The sequence below is a fragment of the Limulus polyphemus genome, unplaced genomic scaffold (assembly GCF_000517525.1).
Source record: "Limulus polyphemus unplaced genomic scaffold, Limulus_polyphemus-2.1.2 Scaffold2018, whole genome shotgun sequence".
Classification (NCBI taxonomy): domain Eukaryota; kingdom Metazoa; phylum Arthropoda; class Merostomata; order Xiphosura; family Limulidae; genus Limulus; species Limulus polyphemus.
Window position 1 is genome coordinate 128,152 of NW_013667628.1, and position 27,313 is coordinate 155,464.

The following is a 27,313-nucleotide window of genomic DNA, read 5'->3' on the forward strand; positions in this document are numbered from 1 at the left end:
TACCATTCATCAAGACTTGTCACCGTGTAATTATGTTCCATTCATCAAGACTCATCACTGTGTAATTATGTACCATTCATCAAGACTCATCACTGTGTAATTATGTACCATTCATCAAGACTTGTTACAGTGTAATTATGTACCATTCATCAAGACTTGTCACAGTGTAATTATGTACCATTCATCAAGACTTATCACAGTGTAAAAACCCTACTCTTTCATAGTGTGTATTCCACATCTACAAAAATTTTCTAAGTTCTCACTTGGAGCATGTTAAAAGTGGTCAGTGTCATGTCCTAAATTCAGGCCAAGGTGTTACTTTCTGTAGCAGAGTCCAATCACAGAAGTTATCTAATGTTTTATGAGATAGTTGTATTGAATTCTAATTTACCTTGTGTATAAGGAGACTGTTTTACAACTATCATGTGCACAGAGATATTTCAACATTTTTGTACTCTGCTTTTTTGATTGGTCAGCTACAGACAGAAGGTGAATTTTGAATACAGTTTGTTATTTTCAAACAGATCCATTTCAGAGTTCCTGTCGAAATTTCATCTTACATTTTTATCCACTACTTTTGCTGATCATGCAAGTCATCTTTAAGCTCATTTTATTTGACTTTTTCAACTTTGTTTATTAAAATGCTTTCCACTTGTACAACAGTCCATTCATCTGTTTTCTTAAACTGATAATGTGTTTACTTTTGCTTCAACTTCACACAGAATTGTCTGTCTCTTTCATTCCACCACCATAACTGTCCTCCCACTTATCAGGTCCTAGAACCTCCATTGTTGCAGAGAACAGGTAACTAACTGTGTGCTTGGTTTATCCTTAAACTGATAATGTGTTTACTTTTGCTTCAACTTCACACAGAATTGTCTGTCTCTTTCATTCCACCACCATAACTGTCCTCCCACTTATCAGGTCCTAGAACCTCCATTGTTGCAGAGAACAGGTAACTAACTGTGTGCTTGGTTTATCCTTAAATTATCACAACAGAAACATTAGTTTATTTTAAATTAGATGAACATAACTGTCTAAAATCAACTGTATTATTATTATTATTATTATTTTAGAGTACAATTTTCATCCAAAATAATCATAAGTTTTACAATATTATTTTACCTCGCAACATGAGAATAGCTGTTAATGCAAGTCTGTATAATTCAATAAGTAGAAGCTCAGCTTTCTTATTTCTTCAGTCATTCATCCTCAATGTTGGTTTAAACTCAAACCTAAAGTGTACTAAGGTCCTATTACAGATAAACATGCAAAACCACATGTACAAAAGAGGTCAGAATAAGAAGTCGATAAGCATCCAAACTGATTCATTTGTACTTTGGGAATATTAATTTATACTAGAAAAAATTATAATTTCCCTGTAAATAATTAGAAAGCATCCAGCAAGGTTTTATTTATTTTTGGAGTTTTATAAGTTTCTAATGAAAACTTGAGTACAATAAATTACACCATGACATTAACAGAAAAGTGATGTAATTTTGAATCCTGCAGACTTGAAAAAAAAAAACCATAATAGTCATTATAAAGCATGTGCACCTGTAGCTTTTTCTTATATCAATAGGTGTAGAGTTAGACTTTTAGTTGTACATTTAATATATCATTTTCAACATTTAAATTATTGATATAACACACTTATATTACCTGGAAATCCTATTACAAATGTTTTTAAGTGATACAAACTGAGTCTAAGCGATTGAAAGCTTCATTTATGGCAGATGATAATCCTATAATGGCTTAGTTTTTTTTCTTTCAAAATTTTCACACAAAAACTACACAAAGGACTATCTGCACACAGTTATTCCTAATTTTGAGCTGATAGACTAGAGAGAGAAGGCAGCTGATAAATAACAACCACTACCAACTGTTATTTGACCAAAAAGTTTGATTTTAACATCACTCTTATACCACACTCATGGCCCCCAAATATGGATCATGTACCAGTGGATTCAGTCTGAGCACACTAATCGCTAAGCCATGCACGGTCCCAATGGTTAAGGAAACATTTATGTGGATCATCCACTTAATAATTACAAACTTAAATTATTTAATAACACAAGTTCAGCACTTGTTTTGTGAGATAACAAAAACTTGACTAGCAACCTTTACACTAAACATAATTTTCTTTCAAACTTAGCTTGTCTGTAAAAATGTTTTGTCAATGACCCATTACTAAACAACTAACCTTGAACTCCTTCCAGTAGTGTAGCTATTGCTGTTTTGTAGAAAGCAAAGGCATGTGTAAAATCTCCTACAGCTTCACACTGCTGGGCACAACTTATTTCTTCTGCTGCATTAGTTAAGTACTTGGAGTTGTTTCTGTCGATAAAGTCCAGATTAGAGGCAATAGGTGAAAGAGGAGTCAAGGTGGGTGGTTCTACAGGACTGGTAACTTTAAGCTGGGAATCAGCTTCAAACTCTGATGAAGTAACATTAGTAGTTAGAGGATCAAACTCTTTCCACGATGGGACTGCATGGGAAGTTGGGAAGTCAGAGCTTGAAATATTATTGTCTTCCTTCTGACTTTTTATTGGAATGACGTCTATGTCTGTTACTGAGGAGCTTTCTACCTCTTCACCATCATCAAATGGTCTAGGAAATGAAAAAGAGTTGGGGTCGGGAGAACCGTGATCTTCTGAAATAGAATGATCCAGACGAGAACAAGCTTCGATGGCTGACAGAAGCCAGGTATTGCTTACTTCTGTGTGTTCTTCAGTGATATGAACTTCAGGTAAAGGATCAAAAAAGGCAAGTTCAGAACTTGGAAGAGGAGTGCTTAGTGTTGAACTTCCATCGGTAAAAGTAGTTCTGTCATCATCATCTTCTTCTTCACCCAGTTCATCTTCAGTAGGATGTGAACTTAGACTAATATCATCAATAGCCTTTCTATGTTGCCAGATTCCTCCAAGAAGAGTGTCAATTTCTGATGGTTCAGAGCTGCAACACATACAAGATTACTATAAACATTCATATGTGTTCTTATTCTAAATATTAGAAAGTTTTTATATTAATCAAAAGGCATTATTCATATCTGCATTATTTTTTTTATATGTAAGTTATACTTAAAGAAGAAAGGGTACTGTATGTAATCAACTAACAATTTGTTTAACCAATGTTTTTATAAAAATATAACAAAATTGTATATGTACTCACACCTCTTAACATCCATTGTTAAGTCATTTTTTTAATAACATTGGTCAACAAAAATTTGTTACTGGAGAAAACTCAAGTGAGTTGGGGTAACTGGATGGTGTTGATTTCAAAAATATAGTCAAAATTTGTCCTTCACCTCTAGATTTTGAGTTATTGTAACATCTCAATATTTTCTGAGCACTATGTGAAAGACCATGCAATCAACTTAGTACAATAGATTTATAATGTGAGATTAAGTTTACTTGGATGGTTTAATGGGTAAAAGGCATACAGTTTTGATAACTTCAAACATTAGCTGTATTGTTTTGGTGTAAAATTCCAAATATATTGTTCATATGTGTTATTTGTACTACAATATAATTGTAGTGAATTGCACCACTTTTGCTTCATTACCACGCTCACCTGGGAATTGCGAAACCCTCACATGCTCAGTTTGCTAGAACATTCAAGAAGTACTTCGACTGAACATAAAAGGGGCAAAGCCAGATACCTCTCATTCACTTAGTTGGTCACTTCGCCTCGCTCTGCACACAGTCAAAACAAAGTCCGATATTCTTCCTCTTATCATACTTGCGATATAATCAAATTCTAAAAAAACTATTTTTTAAAATTTTTTAACCTCTAGTTCTGTAAATATAAATTCTTTTATATTTTTTAGAAAACCATTTGAAATGCTGGTTGCCTACAGTTAAAGTAAAGTCAGAGAGTGCAAAAATCACCCAAACAGTCTCTGCTACATTTGTGAAACATGTATTACAGTTTCACGAAATAAAAACATCACACACAAGGTAAAGTTAGCTTACTACCAATATTTTGAGTGTAGAATTGGTGACCAAGAAAAACATTGTGCTCCACATGTGTGTTGTTGAGTTTACACATCTGGCTTGACATAGTGGCTGAATAAGAAGAGAACAAGTATGCCATTTACAGTTCCCATGATATGGTGTGATCCTAAAGGTCATCTAACTGACAGTTATTTTTGCATGACTAATATTTCTGGACATTCAGGCAAAACTAAACTACACATTAAATATCCAGATATTGCATCTGTAATGAAACCAGAACCAACAAGTTAGGAAACAGAAGAGTTATCCAGTGAAGAAGACAATGGATCATCTTCATCCTATTCATCTTGTAATTCTACTCCAGTATCATCTCAATATAAACTACCTCATCTGATCACACAAGAAGATCTAAATGATCTGATTCATGACTTGTTTCTATCAAAGCAGCATGGGGAACTTCTTGGCTCTCGTTTACAGCAATGGAATTTATTAGCTCCTGGAACAAGAGTTTCAACTCACTGAAGTCACCAACAAAAACTTGCTTCTCACTACAGCATGCAAGATAATTTGTGTTTCTGTACAAATGTCGATGCACCAATGGAAGAATTAAGTACTGAACGTCATCCTCAAGATGGAGACTTTTTATTGACTCATCTAAAGTTAGGTTTAAAGTTGTATTTTTGCATAGCAGGAACACTAAGCCATCAATTCCCGTTTCTCTTGCTGTGAACATGAGAGAAACTTATCAGCGTATGCAGGGTATAGTTGAGGCCATCAAATATCATCACCTATGGTGATGATCTAAAAGTTATAGCACTCCTGCTAGGCCTGCAGAGTGGGTATACCAAATATTGTTGTTTTTTGTATCTCTGGGACAGCTGGGATGATAAAAATCATTTCAAAAAGAAGGAATGGCCAGTGAGAGAGAATTACATACCAGGGAAACAGAATATCGAGTATCAACCTTTAGTGAATCCTCAACACATTTTTGCCCACACTTCATATTAAACTGGGACTCATGAAGAATTTTGTAAAAGGAATGAACAAAGATGGTAATGGTTTCAGATATCTGTCCGACAATTTTCTAAAAATCAGTTAAACAAAACTGAAAGGAGGTATCTTTGTTGGGCCACAGATTCAGGAAGTGCTGATGAATGATGATTTTGAAACAGTACTTAATCAGAAAGAACTTGCTGCCCGGAAATCATTCAAACTATGAAAACTATGCTGTGATGATTGATTATATGAACTACATAACAATGGGGTCTAAGATGTCACTGAAGGTACACTTCTTATACTCCCATTTAGACTTCTTTCCAAGTGATCTAGGTACAGTGAATGATGAACATGGTGAGAACTTGCACTAAAATATTTCTACAATAGAACATTGATATCAAGAACGATGGAATCCTGCGATGATTGGAGATTACTGTTGGTTTTTACAGTATAAAACTGAGAACATACATAAAGGGTACAACATGTCAAGCAGATATTTTGTAACAAAAGATGAAAAATAATATCATGATGAAAGTTTGAACATAGCCTGAATATATTTTCAGTATATAATCTTAATATACTCATTGCGTTTTAAAACTGGTTTTGCTATTATGTCTTTTTTTTTTAACTTTCTTAAATGCAATTTTCAATGAATAAATAAATAAAGTTAAAGAAAAAGTTGTTAGTTTCACAATATATAGGAATATTTTGAATAAATTTATCATAACTCAAAAACTAGAAGTGGTCAGTAATTTTTCAACACTTTTTTTAGAATCAACATCGTCAAATTACTCAGAAACAGTTGCATTTTTTTGTAGGAGCAGAGAAAAATCTATTTTTTTTTGCCTGAAGTTAAATATATTTTCTCTATTTTAAGAATTATGGGATGATGTATGATGGAGAAGACAGATGCGTTCTGATGGAATTTTTCAAAGTTCAGTATTGTATGGTACGGATATCAGTAATGTACAAAGCCCATTACATAAAATAGAAAATAATTCATGTCAGTCTAAAGAGATTAACCACAGCCCTAAAAAGAAAGCAAGTTATATTGTAAACTGAAATTTCACCATGTTTTGTAGCAAAACATCTTATAATGAGAGGAAAAGTAGGCTTAGGAACAGTGCCTCATGAATTCTCAATTCAAAAAGAGATTTATAAAACTGTTGCTCATATATATTGAAGATCAAGGTTATATATCACACCTTGTTGTACAGAAGAATGTGAACATGTATCAGTCAGAAGATCAAGGTTATATATCACACCTTGTTGTACAGAAGAATGTGAACATCTATCAGTCAGAAGATCAAGGTTATATATCACACCTTGTTGTACAGAAGAATGTGAACATGTATCAGTCAGAAAATCAAGGTTATATATAACATCTTGTTATACGGAAGAATGTGAACATCTATCAGTCAGAAGATCAAGGTTATATATTAAACCTTGTTGTACAGAAGAATGTGAACATCTATCAGTCAGAAGATCAAGGTTATATATCACACCTTGTTGTACAGAAGAATGTGAACATCTATCAGTCAGAAGATCAAGGTTATATATCACACCTTGTTATACAGAAGAATGTGAACATCTATCAGTCAGAAGATCAAGGTTATATATAACTTCTTGTTATACAGAAGAATGTGAACATCTATCAGGCAGAATATCAAAGTCATATATCACACCTTGTTGTAGAGAAGAATGTGAACATCATCAGTCAGAAGATCAAGGTTATATATCACACCTTGTTGTAGAGAAGAATGTGAACATCATCAGTCAGAAGATCAAGGTTATATATCACACCTTGTTGTACAGAAGAATGTGAACATCTATCAGTCAGTAAACTCTTTTGTAAGTGGTTTATTTTGAAGCACAAAACTACACAATTGGTTATCTGCACTGTGTCCACCCCAGGAATGAAACACTGAACTTTAGCATTATGAAGGCCTCAAATTTACTGTTGAGTGGTGCACCAGAGGGGGTGCTGATTACATTTACCTAACAGGTCACTGTTTGATGTAATATTGGCCAAGTCATCATCTGAATTATCAGAAGTGAGAATATTGGTGCCACAAGTTCTGCAATAACACTTTTTAGATTACATAAGCCTGATGGTGACTGGATAAGAAACCATTGGAAGAAACTTATAGAAAGTTTGATGTTTCAAAAGCTTTTCAGAGTCTGATGATCATCTTAATACCATAAGTATTGTATGAAACTTCATAACTTCAGTAAGTTTATCATAATATTTTACCTTCTTCTGATAATTAGAAAGACTTCAGCAAATACTTGTAAAATAGTCAATAAGAAAGAGTAGAATGTCTTCTTAATTTCAATAAACCGTCTGTGATATTATACCATTAAACCTTGAAATAGTTAAACATACAAAACTGCATCTCTTGAACCTACCTAATATCAGGACAGGAAGTTTTTGATGGTGTGGAAGATGTCACCTTGGCTGGCAGGAGAGGAGGATCTAGTGTTGAGTTAAGCTCTGACTGAATCCTGACTTTTTCACCACCCTACAAAACAGAATCAATACTTCGAACATTTTAATAATCCTACAGAATACTTTAAACTCCTACAAAATAAAATCAACTCTTCTGACATTTCAATAATCCCAGAAAACAAAAGGAACACTTTTGATATATCTCGGGCAGTAGTACAGTTGTGGAGAAACACATCTGTATGATACTTACCACAATAAGCAGATGCACGGGAGATTATCCCAAACCTGCATACCGAGGAGAATGCGAGACCCATCTGGCTGGTAAAACCTCTGGGAATGATCTGGTACTGAGTGTAAGGTCTGTACACCTCTTCCAGGTAAACACCCCAACCTTACTTATCAGCAAGAGGTGTATTCACTTAATCTCACACCACTGAACAAAAAGGAACTCTCCAGATCAACCTACTAGCAGCTTGGAAAACATTACTTCACTAGCATTTGTTTGTTTGGAATTAAGCACAAAGCTACACAATGGGCTATCTGTGCTCTGCCCACCAGGGGTATCAAAACCCGGTTTCTAGCATTGTAAGTCCACAGACATACCGCTGTGCCACTGGGAGGCAGAAAAAAAGAAAGAGGAAATTTGCATAGTGGGGAACACCAAAGATGTTGAAACCAAACAGGAATAATCACACCCGCATGCGGTCCCACACTGCTAGAATGTACAATGAGTTTACAATAAAGGGATGGCAGGTATTTGTCAGGTGTGAGGACAGGCACACACACCTGGTGCTGTAATTTTTTCTCCTGAAGTACAGCCTAAAGGTAAAACATATACTGCTAAAGTAGTCTTATGGAAGACCCCATTTCAACAACAATCACTGAGAAGAGAACAGGCATAAATAATGAGCAGGATATTCTACACTAAATTGTTAGGAATTAATCACACTATCATTCACATTTCAAAATTTGACGTAACTTAAAGAATAAAAATGTAGATTTACTGTATGTTATTGTTGAGTGGCTCTTAGCATGACTGAAATGTTCAACAATTACTTTTCACGGTGGTAGTATAAGTAGCTCAGAACTTGGGCTGTGAGTGAAACCAAAAGCGTAACACAATTAACCCTTTTAAAGTCCATGAAATAATTCAAACTGATATATTGACTTTTCCTGCCATTGTAGATGGGTACTTTTGTTAGCATTTGTATAACCCATAGAAAGAGCAAATTGTACACTATGTAAATTACATGATCATCTATTTTGTTTGAGCTGTGAAAGTCAATAATTTGGTGTCAGAGCTTAATGTGTTTGGACCAAAGACATTGCTCCAAGAGGTAACAAAAATCTTTTAAGTTAAAGATTACTTAGAAAGCCATATAAACTAGTTTTCATACAATCTGATCTAGTGAGTGTTTGTTTTTGGTTTTATAAAATTCATATTTCAAAGGTGCATGAATTATTTTTTGGACAACCAACACAGAGAAAACAAAATGTAAGAAAGCAGGCACTCTAATGCAAATCAACCTAAAGCTAAGGTAACTTATAAATTTCTTGTCTTTTTAGATATTTTTTTTATTGTTAAAAATATTTTAAAGAAAAGTAACTAAAATGTACAGATTAAAAATTTATTAGGTTAGATTAAAAAAAAAGTTAAATGAAAAAATAAATTCTTTCATCATCACTCTAAGTTACATATGAGGAACGAACGTACAGCAGTTAGACACACATAATGTTATCTGATATGTTTGTTTACTCCATTATTGATCTGATGATTTATTGTTTGTCATGGTAGTTACACATGATTCAAAGATCAATAAACCGTAAAATTAAATGAAAGCAGTTGTAAAAAGTTAAAGAGGCCTGAACTTCTTAAGATAAATAATTGTAATTGTATATTAAAATCTACAGTCATTCTAATAACAAAAAAAGAAAAGTATTTTTGATTTCATATTTTTCAACTTTTGCTACAATTAGTGTTAAGGTTCTAAATATGTTCTAACATATTCAGTTAGAAGATTCCGGATATTATGCAAATATATTATGAAAACTTTAAGATGAAAAGTACTTTACTGTTAGCATGAAAATCATTTTTCTCTCAGACTGATTCAGTAAAGGCTTCATAACTTCACAGACAAACTTTAGTAAATATACTTAATTTAAAAATCTGATTTTTGTGCACAACAAGTTATAACGTTCACTAAAAGCTTGCCAAATTTAATGAAGATACACTAAGTACATTCAGAGTTATATTTCATGGTTATAAGTGTGATAAAAATAACCAGGCCTGAACATATAGTTACAAAGTTAAAATCAAATTGAAGGTAAATATAATGATAGTTCTAAATAAGATGTTTAAAATTTTCTCATAATCAAGAGAATTAAAAAAAGAAAGACTACACTATGAATGGGAACAGAAGTTTAAAATAATAAATGCATTCCACTAATCCTAATTAATTCATCACCAAGAAAAGACATGAGCCTTTGTTCAAATACTTGCTCTGCTATTGGTTGAAGGCTATAGTCTAATGATCATTACATCATAGGTTAGTGCAGTTCCTGTTGATATCTGTAGGGGTGTGAGTTTTGGTCAAGGCATGTACATAAATCACTCTGATGACCTCTAAATATTTATCATAGTTTATATGTGCATCTCTAGCACAAAAGTTGTTCTTAGAAAAACTATTGAAAACAGATGTCAAAATTAAAGAATAGGTTAAACAATCGCCTAGTTTTGTTTGATTTTTGTATCTGAAGAGGATGATGTTTCGAGCTAGCACTCTTCGTCAGATCATACAGCTTACAACAAAAGGCGCGTGCGCAGAATTGCACCTTATGTTGTAAGCTGTACGATCTGATCGAAACATCATCCTCTTCAGATACAAATAAAAAGAAAAAAATTGGCGATTGTTTAACCTATTCTTTAATTTTGATATCTTTGGCTCCTATGCAGTTAACTATATATTTCTTATTGTAAACAGGTGATCAATGCAAGTGAAAGTCATTCTTCAAATACTGTTGTAAACAAGCACCAAATGCTAGAGAAATTGTTGTAATCTACTAATTAGTGAAGGTGTTTTGTTGTCAGTAATTATCACATCTTTACTTGTTCTGATCAACCCCTATTTCACTGTTCTCATGTTCAAATGTAAAGATTATTGGTAAAATTTCCTATTCTGAAGATCTGTCTTTATGAAAAACCATCTGGATGCTATGTCCAGACTAATGAGGATTCATTATATATCATTTTTGTATATATTTGCACATTATAGAATAAGTTATCCAAAACACTTACCTCAAAAAACTTAACAAAAATTTGGCTTGTGAATAATGGAGGATACTGAGCAGCAAACTCTAAAAGTGCCAATGCACTCTTCCTTCGTTCTTCAATGATTTCTCCTTCAAAGCGTCCTATTAGAGACAATAAATAAGTTAATTGTGACAACTTCTCAAATAACAGTAAATAGGTACTATGAAACAATGTATTCCAATACATCTTTTTCTAAACTTATGTGAGATAAATTCATGCAATAAGAAACAATATTTTCACCTTAAAAACAGCATTACATAACCTTTGTATAGAGCTGGGCAATTAGTGGTTTTTGCTTATCAGTTAATCACCATGCTCATTAGTTAATTAGTTCCATCCCCCACCTCCTATACAAAACAAAATAAAAAATGGGACATTGTTCTGCCATGTTCAAACATATTATTAGGCATCCTATTTTCATCATTTTGTTTTTTAAGTAATTTTCAAATTACCCTTCACTTCATATGATAGACCTCTTCTGGAAATTGACAGTTGCACACTTTGGGAAAACAATATTTACACACTAAAATACATCTTGCTACAAGTTTTTTTTAAGGATAATCTGTACATTCTTTGTTTGGTGAATGAATTGCTAACATTGACTAAATACCACCCCATGGTTAATATTTTGTTTCTTTTTAGAATCTGCAGCAATCCCACACTGACCTTCTGTAAATCAACTAAGATGACAATTAAATAATGAAAACATGTTTTACTATCACCAATAATGGTGAAGGAAGCATGAGATCCATGGTTGAATCCACCCTGCAAATATGTTTAAAAAGACTCTCACGTGAATCAGGTACTTATTAAAAGTCAAGGCAAACCTGGAAAACTTAACCAGCCAACCCAAATACGAGTAGGGGCAATGGAGATCCAAACAAAAGACTGAAGGAAAGAGCCTGGAACTGAAAAATCTTATTGTCATGGACAAATCAGAGAAAGCAATGGATAAAGTGACAAATCAGGATGTGCAGAAAAGCATTCAAAACAATGACTTTCATCATGCACAGCCCAGAAGAAAACTTCCACCTCAGATTGAGATAACCGAGCTTCCCGAGCTGAGGGATGACCAAAAATTGGTTGAATAAGCTGCGACCAACTTTCCATCTTCTTGGGAATGACAAAAAGATGGAAGTAAAAACCACACACGGTGTAGAAGACCTGTTCCATGGCATTTATAATAACCAACTCTAGGTAGTAAAGATGCATAATACCCGAGTGGTGGTGGAAAGACAACCAGAGGAGGAGAAAGAGGAGGATGAGTGCTAAAAGACAAAGAAAATCCATGATAAAGCACCTGTGTGAGCCAAAGAAAATCTACAAAGGGCATCTACAGGTGCACGAAAAGGGAAAGCCAAGCTCCCACTGGACCAGGTCCATGGATGAAAAACTTAATGGGACACCCTGGACTGAGAAATTATGGAAGTCAAAGTAATCAGAGAAATATGTTGACAAACAGCTTCAGTTAAAGTTCCTAAAGTGTAAAGAACACCTCCAGAAACCTCATCTTGAATGTCCCTGGGATAGGAGTGAGGGAGGCAAACGCCTGAAATTAAGGCTCCCAACAAAGCAAATCTCAAAAACAAAGACATAATTGTTAACTGTATCACGGGAAAGAGGACATTCCCAAACTTAAAAAAGATACTCAAGTAATGGAGACTCATGTAAAAAGGTTGCCCAAGATTCAGCAAAAACTACTTGAGAAAGAAAAAGCAAAAAACACATACTAATGTAATCCAAGAAGTGATTACCTGATCTTCATCAGGAAGAAGCAACTGGGGGCAAACACAAGGATGGAAACAACAGAGGTGAAATTGCTGAAAGATGAGGCAAGCTCAGCTGAAGTACAAGAAAAAGGAGATCAGAATGGAACCAACAACATTGTGAATAATAACAATAATATTACTGACCTCCAGCTACTATTACAGTATTGGATGACTCCTGTTGAGGATTGTCAAAACCTCATAAGATGTCAAAAACATGGAACATGAATGTGTAATTCAGATCCACAAGACTGTCTGATTTGTTTCTGTTATTATTATTAAGTACAGTAGTACTTAATAGCAGGGATCGACAAAGGTTTTCAAATAATTCACAAGCTGAAAAACCACCCTATTGAGTTCCTAAGCAAATAACGAACCATTCAAAGTATTGGTTATGATATATCATGTGCATATATACTAATAATACACTTAAAAGGTCACTAACATTTCCGGTATAACAATTCAAAAATGTCTACAACAGCAACTTTTTCATCTAATACCTACCTGATCACGTCAGCGGGGCTAGTTGACTAATCTGTGGATATCTGCTTTTGATATTCCAATAAATATATACAGATATTTTATAAGTGGGAAACATATCACGCACATAATTAAATATCTTTTTTACCTAATTCAACTCAACAGATGGATCTACATATCAATGGATAGACAAACAACAGTTTCTAAAGGTAAAGTATATACTTTATACAGATATAACATAAAAAGTAAACAAACAAGAGTAATAAAAAACTATGAATTTTAAAATGAAGTAGGGATCCTGCTACAAAAAATAATGAAACAAGAATTAAAATCACAATCACAAATTTAATCCCTATTTTGGCAGTTTCACACACTTATCTGTAGGCCAAAGAAAGAATTACATTTTATAAATTTGTGTTTGTGGTTTTAATTATTGTACATTTTAATGGAAAGTAGGGATCATTGGTTATTCATAGAATTGCTATAAGTGTACAAAACTAGTACTAGTGGGATAAATTTTAAAACGATTCTCATACCCTACTACGGTTGGCATATGGTCCATACAACTAAATGAAGCAGTCTAAGTTTGCCAACCAAAGGGATATCTCTGTAATGCAATAAGATGTTGAAATTATATATTTTGGCTTGCCAATATCTATAGCATGTATTTCTAATTGATTGAATAATATGAAGCCCTTATGAGGGAAAATAAAAAATCTATAAATGAGAAACCACAGTGCTACCACATCATGTGGCTCAGATGATTGATAATTTATTTCAATATTTCCTTTTCAAATTAAGAAAATAAGTAACAATGGTTACATTTGTAGCTTGTAATAAGTAAGCAATATATTAAGTCAAAGCTATACTATTATCTAGGCATACAAGGTAAACATGAATAACAGACATCACTGTAAATAGTTGTGTAACAACCAGCCACTAGGTAACAGAACTTGTAACAATACCTTATTGGAATGTTCAGAAACAGTAATAACTGGAAACCCTAATTTCAATTAATTGATTATTTTCATGAATCACGACTAATAAATTAAGCTGAACAATCTTTATTTATCAATGAGAAATCATAAAACCAATATTATGATTACTATTATGATAGTTGGAATAATCAAAAGTACTAATCAGAAACACTAATTTTAACAAATTAATTATTAGCTTTAAATTAAGCTATTTAATCAATTACTTACTGCAACATTAATCGATACTCACAATTAATTGATTAATCAAGTTATATGTCCAGCTCTACATGTAACTATAATTTAACATATATTATTAGAAAGGTATCTTCATTATGCTTTTAACTCAGCTGCTTCTTTAGTGTCCAACTTCATAACTAATTTCAATCTTAATATAATGGCGATGTGTACAACCTAACAAATAACATGTTTTCCAAAATAATTTTAAGTATGGATGTTTGATGGTGGTTCTAAAGTTTACACAGGTAGTGAGAAACTCCCACTAAAATCTCAGAATACATGATGAAGCAAAAGTGACTATACGGTTGTTTCATCTAGAACAGTTTGACTTATAACTACTGCTTTGAAACAAACAATAATTAAATTGGTTTCAATTGTCTTTGTATTATTTTCTTTAGTTCATGATTGTCACTGTTGTCACTAACACTCAAGGTTTCACGACATTAGATCTTCTAAATAATAACTACAAAACAATGTTATATATCATATTGTTAGATACGTACCTGAAGTATTTTAATACTTAATACACAGTCTTTCAGGTTATAGAAATAACCTTAAGTACACATACATTACAGAATACCTGAAGCTCAGTCACTTTCTAAAAGTATGTATGTATGTAGGTTAACACACATACTACAATTGATGGAATACATCTGAAAAAATTCAGTCTTGGACAAAGAAAACAAATTTTACTATACATTGTTTCTTATATTACATGCAATTTTAACAAAACATAACTGTACAAGTTTAATTTTATACTCGGAAATACAGATACATGAAAAATGTTGATTGATAAATCAAATTATCTTAGTAATTTATACATAATACACATTTACTCTCAGAACTATCACAGTGAAGTAATAAATTACTTTTTCTAAGACAGCTTCATCTTAATTCATTTCCACAGGAAATACTTAAATTGTTAAGCATGTACAGTATTTCTTTTTAAGGAGACATCAATCACATTAAGGAAAAATGTAAAGAAGCTCACCAAAAAATGTGGACTTGGCAAATGGAGGAAATTTTCCCTTTAAATGAAGGTTGCGGTGAATGGTTAAAAGAGCTTTATGCAGTACTTTGAAATCATTATATCGTTTCCACACAATTATCTAAAAAGAAAGGACAAAAACTGTTTCATTTCCAGATATTTTCCTATTTGACAATACTTGCAAGAAAGAACAATTACATTTTTCTTTAAGGATATTGAACAAAAATCCATCTTTCAATTCATATAAATATGTATTAATCAATATTTATATAAAAAACTTTGAATGCTAACCCAAAATGGTTAGAAATCACAAGATAGAGACGTAATTATATGTTAGTGTTACTGATTACTTGTAGTTTGATGTAAATAATAGTGTGTCGATGCTGAAGGTCAATTTTACCTACGTTTAATTCAGGTTAGATGAAAAGTTGTGTATATCTGTTTAACGTTGAACATGATACTGGTTGATTAAAATGGAACACAAAAGTCTTAGCAGTACTCTTACTGTTTAGATATTTGCATATTCAATCACACAGTTCAGCATATGTAAAGATCGAGTCTGTCTTTTGTCTTTTCTATAGCTCTAATATTGTGAGTTTTTATTAGACAAGACAATGCATTTTTATTTTAAAAAACTTCCTTACCACTGTAATGTAATTTTAAACTGAATTAAATAGTAAGTAGTATCTGAGAATGTTTATGAATTCTTAAAGACACATCAGAATGAAATGTAACAAGGAGGTTTTACTTCACCCATAATTTTGTTAGTTTTCTAAAACAAAAAAGGGATTTTTAATGTATTAAATAATGAACTATTTCAGATGTTTATACTTTGATGCTATCAAATATCTGAAATTACTAATTTTTTATGCACACAATAAGATATAGCACAGAAATACTCTATATAAGCCAAACCCTTTTGAGAAAATAAATCTTTTCTGATATGATTTGGAAACTAGTGATTTTTGTTACTTAATACCCAAGATTCAGTACTCGTTTGTTGTAAGCAGAGCAAATATTCCATGACTTACAATTAGTTTCCTAGCTTGTTTACCAATACCTACCATGATGTTATTTTGTGTAAACTGTTAAAAATTAAAAATACTGATAAATAATTCCAGCATCAAGAGCTAAAGTAACTTATGACAAAGGCCCCACTCAGGCATATTTCTGTAAGTTTTGTATTGCATTATTCCCGAGAAACTTTCATGTTAACATGAAACATGGCCTTACCTGAGAGACACTTTCAAAAGAATTCTTTGGAAAAACCTAGAAAAAAAGAAAGGAAAAAAAACTAAGCTTCTATTACATTAGGTGTTTTGGTTTTACAAAACATAATTAAAGCCATGGTCACAAGCTAATAGTCATTAAACAATCAAGAATTATCAATAAACTCCATTCTCCAGTGCTTGATGCTTACCTATGTAATAGATACTTCACTCTAAAATGCTTAAAACAACAAAACATTTCCCTCAATGCCTCAAATAAATAATACCTTTTTCAGCCATGTCTGTGTTAAATTTTCAATCATTAACACCAGGTGCTAGCATTCTAGGGTTAAAGTAAAACATACAAAAATCTTAGTGTTTTACCAATATTCACATTATAACTGCGCAACATATAGACACTTGTCATTTGAATTTATGTTCACATCAGTATCGGTAAGAGACTAATTAAAAATGTTTTGCTGCGTTCCTGTCCATTTCACTTTATTTCGTTAGAAGCAAGAAGAGAGCACATCAACTTCACTTAAATTCAATCACCAAGAGTAAATTACTAAATATCATATGAACAACAAAATGGAGTATAATCAAAGGATCCTGTCACAATTAAAATAAGACTTATTTCTATTACATCACATTGATGTAATTGACATGTAAAATATAAGCTTTAGAAAGATAAAAATATTGAAAAATATCTACACCAACTTCCATTAAAAATGCATTATGAAGAACTGGTAGTTTTTAACCTTGGATAAATACTTAGAAATTTGCATTAATGAGAAATGTCAATAAAAGTCACTTCAGCAATAAAACATTGTTTACTTACTTTTGATATAACTTTATATATGGTGTAACCTTTCTCATGACCAGTCGGTTCTGTGACATCAAATACTCGAACCCACGGATCTTCTTGTTTCTTAGTTTTATATACAGCCATATCTTTTCTACTGTTGTTAGAAATGATTTATAAGTTCAAGTTGTATCTTAGGCAGTTATCATGACCCACAGATCTTCATCAACAATTCCCACACAGTGGCCTCAATCTATCTATTACATTAAAATTCACAGTTAACCGCATTGTAATCCCAAACACCGACCAACTATAGCGCCATCATATTAAAATAAACTAAAAAGTCTGTCATATGGCTAAACTTATTTTTATTTCACTTTCATGATAAATGAACACTATGTGTTTTCTATTTATTCATAATTTATGGTAAATATGTGTATTTTTATTTTATATCATAAACATGTTGTTTAGTTGAAAATTCACAATATCTATGGAAAATCAGTGAAAGAGAATGGAAAAAAGAAGACCTAGAATAACTTGATAATTTGGCGTGTAGAGTAGTGTTTAAAATTACTACCCATCATCCGTTCACTTATTTGAGAGGTTACCCTTACATGTAAATCATATTGGTAAATCGTGATTTTTTTCCATTTTTCAGCTATATTTTCAATTTTTGATTTACTTGTTTGCTAGAGAGAGCTGTTAAACAAATTATGACGCTAGATTTACAGAATTTATTTAAGTAGTCCTAAAATACCTAGATTGTTCGTGAATGTTAATGATCTTTGCGAAACATATTGTTACGTCTCTGGTCGTTTGTTAATTTTCCGTGGAAATTCTTTCCGAGAAACTTCAGCGATACAAGTCCTTTCTTAAATAAAACTAGTTTATTCTTTCTCAATTCAACTTTGCAATACACTTAATTTCCACAGTTACTTTAACTTAAACACACGCTATAATTCACAACGATTCACGCACTTTACTACCACTCACTTGACTCAATTATCTGTCTCGATATCTGTCTATCTGCCATTATATTTCCGCTTTATTTGCCGGGCTTATATACTAAAATAGAGGGCGTCTAGAAAAGACTAGAGTTGCCAGGAACAGCCATGATCCTTCTAGAAACTCCAGCGCGCATGCTTCCAGCGTTGCGTGACTTCCGCTGTCGTAACAATACTATCACACTGCAACTTGTAAGGATAATAACAACTAAAAACATTCACAAAATTTTTTCGTTTCTCTTTTTGAAGTTATCTTCTTAATAGTTTAATAATCAGCAATTTGTTATTGTTTCGCTTTATAAGGGTTAGATGTCAGGACAGTCGGATTAATAATTATTAACATAGTTATTATCAAGGCTTGAACGTTAGTATTTAAATAGTAAAGATAAACACATTTTACAATAAAAAGTGGTTTTATCAATAAAACGAACTGTTTAAGCGATCACAATGTGTTTACGCTTATGATTAATTTTTCTCATTCGTGAAACCGTTTGATCAGATATGAGGTTAGTTGGTTGGTTGGTTAGTTATCTTAGAGCAAGGCCACATTTGGCTATCTGCTGTGTCCACTGCGGGGAAACGAACCCCGAATTTTAGTATCGTAAGTCCGTAAGCTTACGAGAAACTACACTTTAGAAAGGTGAACACACTGTTTTTTTTTATTGTTTTTTCTTCTTCCAAACACTTTTCACTCAATTGTCATTCCTTCATTTTTCGAATCATCGTAGGTTATACTTTCGTCTAATACGCCCAAATACCTTTTTCATCTTTTTCATTTAGGCCTTTTTAAGGTTTTTAAGGGGTCAAAGATCAAACAAGCCTGTGCTATCATATTTACAGCAATCAAAATAAAAATTTGCATAAATATAAATTTTCATGCGCCCAAAAAAATGAAATGCATAAAAGTTATATTTGCATATTTTGGGTCTTTTTTAGCAGGTCAGAGCTTACAAAAAAACATAATTTATGGGGTTCTGGTCAACTACTAGACCATATTTTGACCAACATAAATGGAATTTTGTACAAAGATACTGTTACGTCTCCGTTTGTTAATTGATTTTTCCGTAACTTCGTTCCGACGAAATTTTAACGACACAAGTCTTTACTTAATAAAACTGGTTTATTCTTTCCGAATATAACTTTACGATACACTTAATTTCAATATTCGCGCTGAAACAAACACTATAACGAACGAACGTTAACTTCAACAATACCCTGTGACTGCAGTTCAATTACTCACTATCTACACACACATTTGTGTCCCGTCACGTTATCACCCTCTTTTATATACCAGACTACCCTATATCTAGTAAATGCTAGAGCATTCGCTAAGGTACAGGATAGTTCTAGAAAATAGGTGGCGCCACACCAGTCACGTGTTCTCGATGACGCAACAATACTTTTTTCTACAGGTCCCACACATTGACAAACAAAAATGGTAGACTTGTCCATGTTTTAGTAATTATAGAGGGTCAAGATGGCATAAAAAGCATAATTTTAAAGTTTTTTTGATAAGTACTTCACCATATTTCGGCCAATTTACATGGGATTTCGTACAAAGATACTTTTTTGCAGGTCCCATTACATTTATATACACGAATTTAGGATATACCAATTTTGGGTCATTTTAGGAGGATCAAAAGGTTAAACGAACCCATAATTTTAGGGGTTTTGGTCAATTATTAGCCCTTTTGACCAATTTGAATTTGATTTAAATATATTTTTCTACAAACAACATACATTGACAAACAAAAAATGTCGGACTTGCTCATTTTTAGTAATTATAGGGGGTGTTAAGATGTCACAAAAAGCATAATTTTAGTTTTTGACAATTAATTTCGGTATTTCTTCCAGCTTACATGGGGTTTGGTACAATAATAATTTCTTGTAGATCACAAGCAGTGATATAGATAGTTTTTGATTTTTTTTTTGTGTTTTTCACGATTTTGCGGGTGTCAAGTTTGGCCGTGTTGAGATTGGGTGGGGGAGATATTGTATTTGCCCGCGAATGTTGGCCTTTTTAATCACAGTAAGTTTTTATTTTAATAACTCTATGTGCACCTTTTAAAGGGAAACATATTTTTATTTGAATTAGTAACTTCAACAAAGGAAGACTAATTACACAGCTGGCTTGACTGACTAACATTTTTGTGCATTTTTTTAGCGTAAGACTGCGCAATGTGTTATCTGCGCTGCGCTCACCGTAGGGTTCGAATCCCGGATTAGCATTAAAAACCCTGAAATTATTTGTTCACACTTAATCTAATATAATCAGCCTGAAAGACATTTTGTGAGACAAAGAAGATAAACGAACAGTTCAGAGACCCAAAGGTTCAAACATACCACTCCTAATTTAGAACTGCAACCAAAAAAAAGTAATCATTCAACATCAACCCCCCTCTTATTTTCCCCTCACCAAATAAACCCATGTTTCTGTTGTTGAATTTAGCTCAAAACTACTCAAGGGTTACACTGGGCAACAACAACAACAACAAAATTGCTAGAAAAAAGAAAACAGTTTCTGAGTAATTTGACGATGTTGATTCTAAAAATAATGATGTTTTTCTTTCGTGAAACTGTAATATATGTTTTACAAATGTAGCAGAAACTGTTTGGGTGATTTTTGCACTCTCGGATTTTACTTGAACTGGAGGCAGCCAGCATTTCAAACTATTTAAAAAATATATATAATAATTTATATTTATAGAACTAAGAGTTTAAAAGATTAAAAAAAATAGTTTTTTCAGAATTTGATTATATCGCGAGTATGATGAGAGGAAGAAGATCAGACTTTGTTTTGACTGTGTGCAGAGCGAGGCGAAGTGACCAACTGGGTGAGTGATGGGCATCTGGCTCTGCCCCTTTTATGTTCAGTCGAGAAACTTCTTGAGCATGTTAGGGTTTCACAATTCCCAGGTGAGCATGAGAATGAAGCAAAAGTGTGCAATCCGCTACAATTATATCAATAACAAATAGCATATATGAACAAAATAGAATTTTACATCATTACAATATACAGTTAATGTTTGAATTTATCAAAAATTTATGCCTTATACCCATTAAACTGTCCAAGTAAACTTAATCTCACAGCATCAATCTGTTGTACGGAGTTGATTCCATGGTATTTCACATAGTTCTAATAAAATATAGAGATATTACAATAGCTCAAAATCTAGAGGTGATGAAAAAATTCTGACTACATTTTTGAAACCAGACAACCTTCGTATAGGTTTGTTGGAAAACCTGAAACAAACAAATAATCAAGTAAGGCAGCTTCAATAAAAGATTTAATTTTTTTTAATGATAGGATAGTGAATGATTTGGAACTTGCCTCAAGACATTGCAAAAATATAATAACTGTCCCAAGAGGGCACTTTCAGACATGAGATCAACTCGCATTGCATATTACATTAAAAACAAGCTACGTAAAATCACCGGGAATTTTTTAAATATAGAAGATAACAGGCAGAGTGATTATCATAATGTAGGTGAGTCACGTGACTTCCGATGGCATAAGTCAGTCACGTTACTTTTGTTTCTTATCAGCAAATGTAAAAAATTGAACGTCGTGCACAGTTTCGTCTTCCTGTAGCAACAATAATTCCTGTTGTGTTTCGTCTCAATAATGTGAGATGTGGCCCAAATCGTCTTAGAAATTTAATTTTTGGATTAAATATTTTCATTGGGTGCAAGTCCTTCGTTAGCTAGCATTGCAAGCAAGTGCAGTAAAGTTGTTAGTTGTTTATAATGAGCTGTATTATCTACACCTTTTGTATCCTGGTGCTAAGCCTAACCGCTCCCGGTGACTGCGGTGTACTGAAAGAAAGGACTATCAGGAATACAATAAACTTGGCTTTGGCTGACAGTCCTTGGAAAGTTCCGGCTGATGTGACCGTCGAGAGTGATGGTCAGTTGACAATAGAACCAGGAGTTGAAGTTCTCTTCAGTCCAACAGTGGGGATCACCGTAAAGGGCGCTCTTATCGCCAAGGTAACGTATTTTATCATAAGTTTATGAATTGAAGGTTAAGATCGGTGATATATTACTATAGGGGAAGAATTGTGGAAGTTAAATTATTTATGTGGAAATTTAAGAACTCCTTGAAAAGGATTCAAGATGCGAAATAATTTCACGATTTTCAAATACAAATTTAATTCTTGATTTACTCGTGGTCATTAGAAAGTTTGACTTAAAAAGAAAGGCAAAAAAAAAAAGACTCTCGACTTAGTTTCGGAAATGATGAATGGCTAAAAAAAGTCTTTGTATCGAATTATGACGCAAAGCTATACAAAGGCCATATACGTTAGCCATCCCTAATTTCGAACTGATAGACTAGAGTCAGCATCACCTACCGCCAACTCTTGGACTACTCTAATATAATAGTATGATTTGGCTGTTACTCTTATAACGCACCCATGCCCTCTGGAATCCACAGTTCGAAACGCCCGGCACAAGTTAAAGAAAGACCGTTTTAAATGTTTTTAATAGCTTATACGTTGAGAATACATTTTCATAAAAAAAGGAATAAGAGTAATTTACTTTTAAACATTACTTTAAATTATTTACATTAGCACTTCTCACTGTTGTAAATAACCTGAAAAAGAACTTTTGCCAAAATGTGGTTAAAATGAGCCAAAGTTTATTTAGTGACGTCATTAATTAATCTTGAGTTCTCATGATGAACTCTGTTGAACGTTGGTTTTGTATATATCACAAGAATTATTATCTGAGGCCCTTCGGTGGTATGTCTGTGGGCTTATAACGCTAAAAACAGGGTTTTGATACTGATGGTGGACACATCACTGGTACTTCATTGTGTAGCTTAGTACTTAACTGCAAATAAACCAACATAATCTGAAAAACTTAGTTTGGTTGTTATTCAACGCAAAGCTATACAATGGACTATCTGTGCTTTGCCCACCACGGGTATCGAAACTCACATTTTAGCGTTTTGAATCTGCAGACTCATCGCTGAGCAACTGGAAGCTTTAAAAAAGACAATGGTATCCAAATTTTATTCAAAAACTTAATTGTTCAATGACGTGAATTCTTTCTTCGTTCTGATCAAGTCTAACTACACATTCATGTTTTCCAATAAAAAAATTTCTAGAAGAAAAGTTAAAGACTACATTTAATAATAACATTTTTGCTCAATAACGCAACGTGTATTTCCCGTGACTAAACCGAATTGTGAGATAATTTTTATCAGTATCATTACACACACACTCAATATTCTATAACTTGACTTTCGTAGTATCCTCTCCACATAGACATTGTACGTGGACTTTGTTCGTTAATGTGATTAGCACAGAAAAAGAAATCGTATTTGGATACCCGCGGTTAGCACAGTACAGATAGCTCACTGTTGTAGTTCTGTTTTTAACAACAAACGAACGGATGTTGTATTTGAAATTCGATAGAAAGTCTAACTAGAATAACTAAAAATATTATTCACTTTTTTCTCATTGGACCATTTTAGGTAGATAAGTTAATCGACTGATTTTAATTATAAAACATTCATGAAAACTTATGGAATTATTTCATACTTATATAATAGTTCACTAGGTGGAGACTCTAAAACAGCTTGTGTTGATGGTGGAGAGTCCATAAAAGCTGTGTTGATGGTGAAAGGTGTATAAGAGCTGTGTTGATGGTGGAAGGTCCATAAAAGTTGTGTTGATGGTGGAGGGTCTATAAAATATATGTTGATGGTGAATGGTCTATAAAAGTTGTGTGGATGGTGAAGGGTCTATAAAAGTTATGTTGACGGTGAAGGGTCTATAAAAGCTATGTTAACGGTGAAGGGTCTATGAAAGCTGTGTTGACGGTGGAAGGTCTACAAAAGCTGTGTTGACGGCGGAAGGTGTATAAAAGCTATAGCAGGCTGGAACAGAACAACTGCCAAATAGAAGCCCCCCCCCCTCCGTAAACCCGAAGCTTATAATCCTAAAAACCGGGTTTCGATACCCATTGTGGACACAGCCCGAATGTCCCATTGTATAGCTTTGTGGTAATAAACCGACAGGGGAAATCCGTGTATGTAACATTATAGAAACGCCAGGTAGAAATGTAAGATCCTTGCTTCAACTGTGTACGGCAAAAATAAATTTGTGGGAGGTCTGATAACGGGTTGCCAAGCAACCGCCATAACTAAACGTCATGCTCTATCTGCTCTGTTATCAATAAATCTGGACTTTGTCCCACGCTATACCTATATCTGCTTGTTCACTCTAGAAACACCGATTTTCAAAGCTTCTTTTGTTCAGGTATATTCAAAGCGGAGACAGAACTTATCCGCGAATCACCGATTATTTCAACTCTCCCTTATTGTTAAATATTACTGAGAGTTTCTGTAAAAACTGAAATTATTAATTTATATACCCGAAGCTAGTTGTTTCTTTTATAAACGTTCTCGAAATATGCAGATTGTGCTCGATTCACATCATAGTCAGATGTTACAACAGTATAGCTGTTTGTTTTAAGTTAAGCACAAAGCTAAACAATGGGCTATCTGTGCTCTGCCCACCACGGGTATCGAAACCCGGATTCTAGCGTTGTAAGTCCGAAGACATACCGCTGTGCCACTGGTGGTCAAAAAAGAAATAGAGATCCTAATGATTTCTGTGTGACTTTAGATTAGGCTAACACGTGTCAACATGAAATAGCCACTTTGAATTTTTATATTTTATTAACTAAATTTGTTTCACTGTCGCTTTGTGCTGTATCTTGCCGCCCTCGCTGGGAGAAGAAAGAGAGGATAAGATATTTGGCGTAGCCCTAAGCTACTGTCGCTTTGTGCTGTATCTTGCCGCCCTCGCTGGGAGAAGAAAGAGAGGATAAGATATTTGGCGTAGCCCTAAGCTACTGTCGCTTTGTGCTGTATCTTGCCGCCCTCGCTGGGAGAAGAAAGAGAGGATAAGATATTTGGCGTAGCCCTAAGCTACTGTCGCTTTGTGCTGTATTTTGCCGCCCTCGCTGGGAGAAGAAAGAGAGGATAAGATATTTGGCTTAGCCCTAAGCTACTGTAAAAGTATCGGGTCGGTCTCAAGTCTACTAAATGGTAGCGGGATGGTTTCGATCCCCTCCTAAAAAACACATCTCACCGTAGTGAAAAGAACGAAAATTTTCTTCCACCAAGCTATGTATATTTTCTTCTCTGTCTTGACTTCGCAATAGCTAAAGCATTGAGTTCAGTTTCGCTTGAAAGATAAGTTCATTGTATTTGTTACCAGAAGTCAAATTTCAAATATTTTGTTTCTTGTTAAGCGCAAAGCTACATAATGAGCCATCTGGGCTCTACACCACAGGTATCAAAAACCAGAGTTTTAGCGTTATTATCCCTGAGACTATCCGCTGAGCCACGGGGGAGGGGGAAGAAAAGGATATGTTTAACACTTCCCTCCATTATTATCTAATTCACGTTTTGAAATAAAACATGGAGAGATATTACTTGATTTACGTACACGCAGTTTGAATTATACACTTAATATATTGTTACGACAGCGGAGGTCACGTGACTCTATTAACACGCCACGCGCTTCTAGAACGTTCATGAAGCGTCGGGAGACTACTAGATGTGGGGTAGTCTTGTATATATAAGACCGGCCAAGAAGCGACGGGAACAATGTGTAATTGAATTGCGGACAGAGTATTGTTGAGTTGAGCACGTGAGACGTTAGTTGTGAATAATAGCGTTTGTTATAGCGCGACTGTGGAAATTAAGTGTATTGCAAAGTTGTATTCAGAAAGAATAAACCAGTTTTATTTAAGAAAGAACTTGTATCGCTAAAGTTTCGTCGGAATGAAATTTTCGGAAAATTAACTAACGAACAGAGACGTAACAATATGTATACACTGTTTGAGTAACACGCTTAATTTATGTTTAAACGTGTTATTCAAACAGTGTGTACATAAATTAAACGTGTCATTCAAACAGTGTGTTTTATGTTCACACTGTTTGAATTACACATTTAATTTATGTACACACTGTTTGAATGACACGTTTAATTTATGTTCACACTGTTTGAATTACACATTTAATTTATGTACACACTTTTTGAATTACACATTTGATTTACGTACACGCTGTTTGAATCACATATTTAATTTATGACACACTGTTTGAATGGCACGTTTAATTTATGTACACACTGTTTGAATGACATGTTTAATTTATGTACACACTGTTTGAATGGCATGTTTAATTTACATACACACTGTTTGGTACAATTAGAACACGAATAACTAATGATCTAATGATTTAAATGAAATTCTTCTCTAGGGGACTTCAGATAAAAGAATAGTATTCACCGGAAGTCAGTCTTCGACAGAAGGGGGCGTTAGTATCTCCTCTAAGGTGCGTCTTGTAGATGGCGCTTCTGTTATGGAAGGACGAGTTCAAATCTTCCATAAAGGTAAATGGAGATCTGTGTGCACCAATTCAAAAAAGTAAGTTTGAACTATGTGTGACTTTGTTACATCTTAATAAAAAATACGAATTTTCTAAACTTAAAATCTATAATAAGATAGGGGCAGATGTAATCATATGCGTGTGAGAGAGAGTGTTTAAAGTGTATGAATCCTGGAACAAATTGTATATACACATATATATAGGCAAATCTAAAATGTTAAAACCCAGTGTTTGGTTAAATTAATGTGTCAATTTCATATAACGAATCACAAACAACGAGTATTGGCCACAAGATGGCGAACTTAGTAATGGTACAAAACATTATTACAGTAAACAGAAAGGTGAGTAAGTTATACAATGTACTAGTATTCTGTACGTGAGCACTTTGTTTTACACAGAGTATTATACCTCGTTTTCATGTTGACATACTGTTTATCAAGGTACGATTGTAGAATACTGTCCTGTATTATTACCCACAATTCAGCCAAATTGTTTGGTTACCTTTTGACCTTTTTAATTTTACCTTCTTGAGTGAAGGACAAGATGTATCAGACTTAGTCTCTGCTTATCAGCAGTCAGGATGCCACCAGTTTTCTGTAGTTCACTGACACTTTTGGCTGTGATACAGCACCAAACCTGAAATGGTCCCCATAACACTGCACTGAAGATGTTGCACACTGAGATGTAGCACCAAACTTGAACTGGTCCCCACTATACTCCACTGAAG

General features: G+C 33.6%; 2 protein-coding genes across 3 annotated transcripts in view; one reads left to right on the forward strand and one right to left on the reverse strand.

Moving 5' to 3' along the window:
- The window catches only part of LOC106465675 (ribosomal protein S6 kinase delta-1-like), a 39,831-nt gene extending 22,352 nt beyond the window's left edge, over positions 1-17,479 (reverse strand). For both annotated transcript variants that reach the window (XM_022393604.1, XM_022393603.1), the window contains exons 1-6: positions 17,209-17,479; positions 16,393-16,428; positions 15,163-15,280; positions 10,697-10,812; positions 7,362-7,474; positions 2,204-2,955 (exon numbers count right to left, since the gene is read on the reverse strand). In XM_022393604.1, coding sequence (XP_022249312.1) covers positions 2,204-2,955; positions 7,362-7,474; positions 10,697-10,812; positions 15,163-15,280; positions 16,393-16,428; positions 17,209-17,319 — 1,246 coding nt within the window. In that variant the 5' untranslated portion in view covers positions 17,320-17,479. The remainder of the gene's footprint in view (positions 1-2,203; positions 2,956-7,361; positions 7,475-10,696; positions 10,813-15,162; positions 15,281-16,392; positions 16,429-17,208) is intronic.
- Positions 17,480-21,825: 4,346 nt separating this feature from the next.
- The window catches only part of LOC106465676 (protein bark beetle-like), a 43,712-nt gene continuing 38,224 nt past the window's right edge, over positions 21,826-27,313 (forward strand). The window contains exons 1-2 of the mRNA XM_013925913.2: positions 21,826-22,166; positions 26,458-26,624. Coding sequence (XP_013781367.1) covers positions 21,924-22,166; positions 26,458-26,624 — 410 coding nt within the window. The 5' untranslated portion in view covers positions 21,826-21,923. The remainder of the gene's footprint in view (positions 22,167-26,457; positions 26,625-27,313) is intronic.